Source organism: Myotis lucifugus, unplaced genomic scaffold, assembly GCF_000147115.1.
Source record: "Myotis lucifugus unplaced genomic scaffold, Myoluc2.0 scaffold_198, whole genome shotgun sequence".
Lineage (NCBI taxonomy): Eukaryota > Metazoa > Chordata > Mammalia > Chiroptera > Vespertilionidae > Myotis > Myotis lucifugus.
In genome coordinates this window covers 1,885,983-1,886,907 of record NW_005871246.1, presented here as the reverse complement: position 1 = coordinate 1,886,907, position 925 = coordinate 1,885,983, and the positions used below count along the sequence as shown (strand labels likewise).

At 67.0% G+C, this 925-nt stretch overlaps 1 protein-coding gene across 1 annotated transcript in view; it reads left to right on the top strand.

Moving 5' to 3' along the window:
- Nucleotides 1-6: 6 nt before the first annotated feature.
- APRT (adenine phosphoribosyltransferase) overlaps nucleotides 7-925 on the top strand; it is a 3,446-nt gene continuing 2,527 nt past the window's right edge. Inside the window, exons 1-2 of the mRNA XM_006097347.3 lie at nucleotides 7-109; nucleotides 313-419. Coding sequence (XP_006097409.1) covers nucleotides 30-109; nucleotides 313-419 — 187 coding nt within the window. The 5' untranslated portion in view covers nucleotides 7-29. The remainder of the gene's footprint in view (nucleotides 110-312; nucleotides 420-925) is intronic.

Genomic DNA, 925 nt, shown 5'->3' with positions numbered 1-925 from the left:
CCGGCCTGCGCACACGTGGGGTCGCAGCGATGGCGGACCCTCAGCTGCAGCTAGTGGTGCAGCGCATCCGCAGCTTCCCGGACTTCCCCACCCCGGGCGTGCTGTTCAGGTGAGCGCGGGCGGGCGCGGGCCTGGCCACCGTGGACCCGGGCGACCTGAGGGCCCCGCTGGGCGGTTGGACCCGCTGGCCTGGGCCGTTGTCCCGCGCGTAGAGTGGGGCGGTCGGGATGCCCGCGGGCTGTGCCCCAGGGGACCGCCATCCCCAAGCCGAGACCCGACCCCGGAGTCACCAGGCCTGTGCTTGCGCGCCAGGGACATCTCGCCCCTCCTGAAGGACCCCAACTCCTTCCGCGCGGCCATCTGCCTCCTGGCGAACCACCTGAAGAAGACCCACGGCGGCAAGATCGACTACATCGCGGGCAAGTGGAGGGTCGGGGGTGAGGGGGCTCTGGCCGCCTCGGGAGGATCATACGATGGAGGGATCACTGGGTCTGGGCCAGGCCGCGGGAGGCTGGTTGTGTGGGGTTAGTTTTCCTGAGTCAGGCAGAAGGCGGGAGGGACGGTTCCATCTCTGCTTAGGGGAGGCCCTTTAGTGGGAGTCCTTCAGGGGCCCTACCTCTAGGTGCGTGGTTGATCACCCCAGCGTGGGCTGTAAGGATGGAACCGCTGCCCCCTACTTTGCAGCCCTGAGATGGGTTACGGGCTCCTCCAGCGGCCTGAGGAATGGCTTCTGCCAGGTGGGTACCCCCTTGCAGGCTGTGGGGCTGAGCGCGTCGATTTGGAGACGCCGGCTTATTTCTTGTACCCTGAACATACGCGTGGGCCGAGGTGCGAGCCAAAGTCGATGCATTAGCGTCTCGCAGCCCTGGCGGATTTAGGAAACCCCCACCAGTTCTTGGTCTCGCCGCAGTTCCCAGGCAGTACC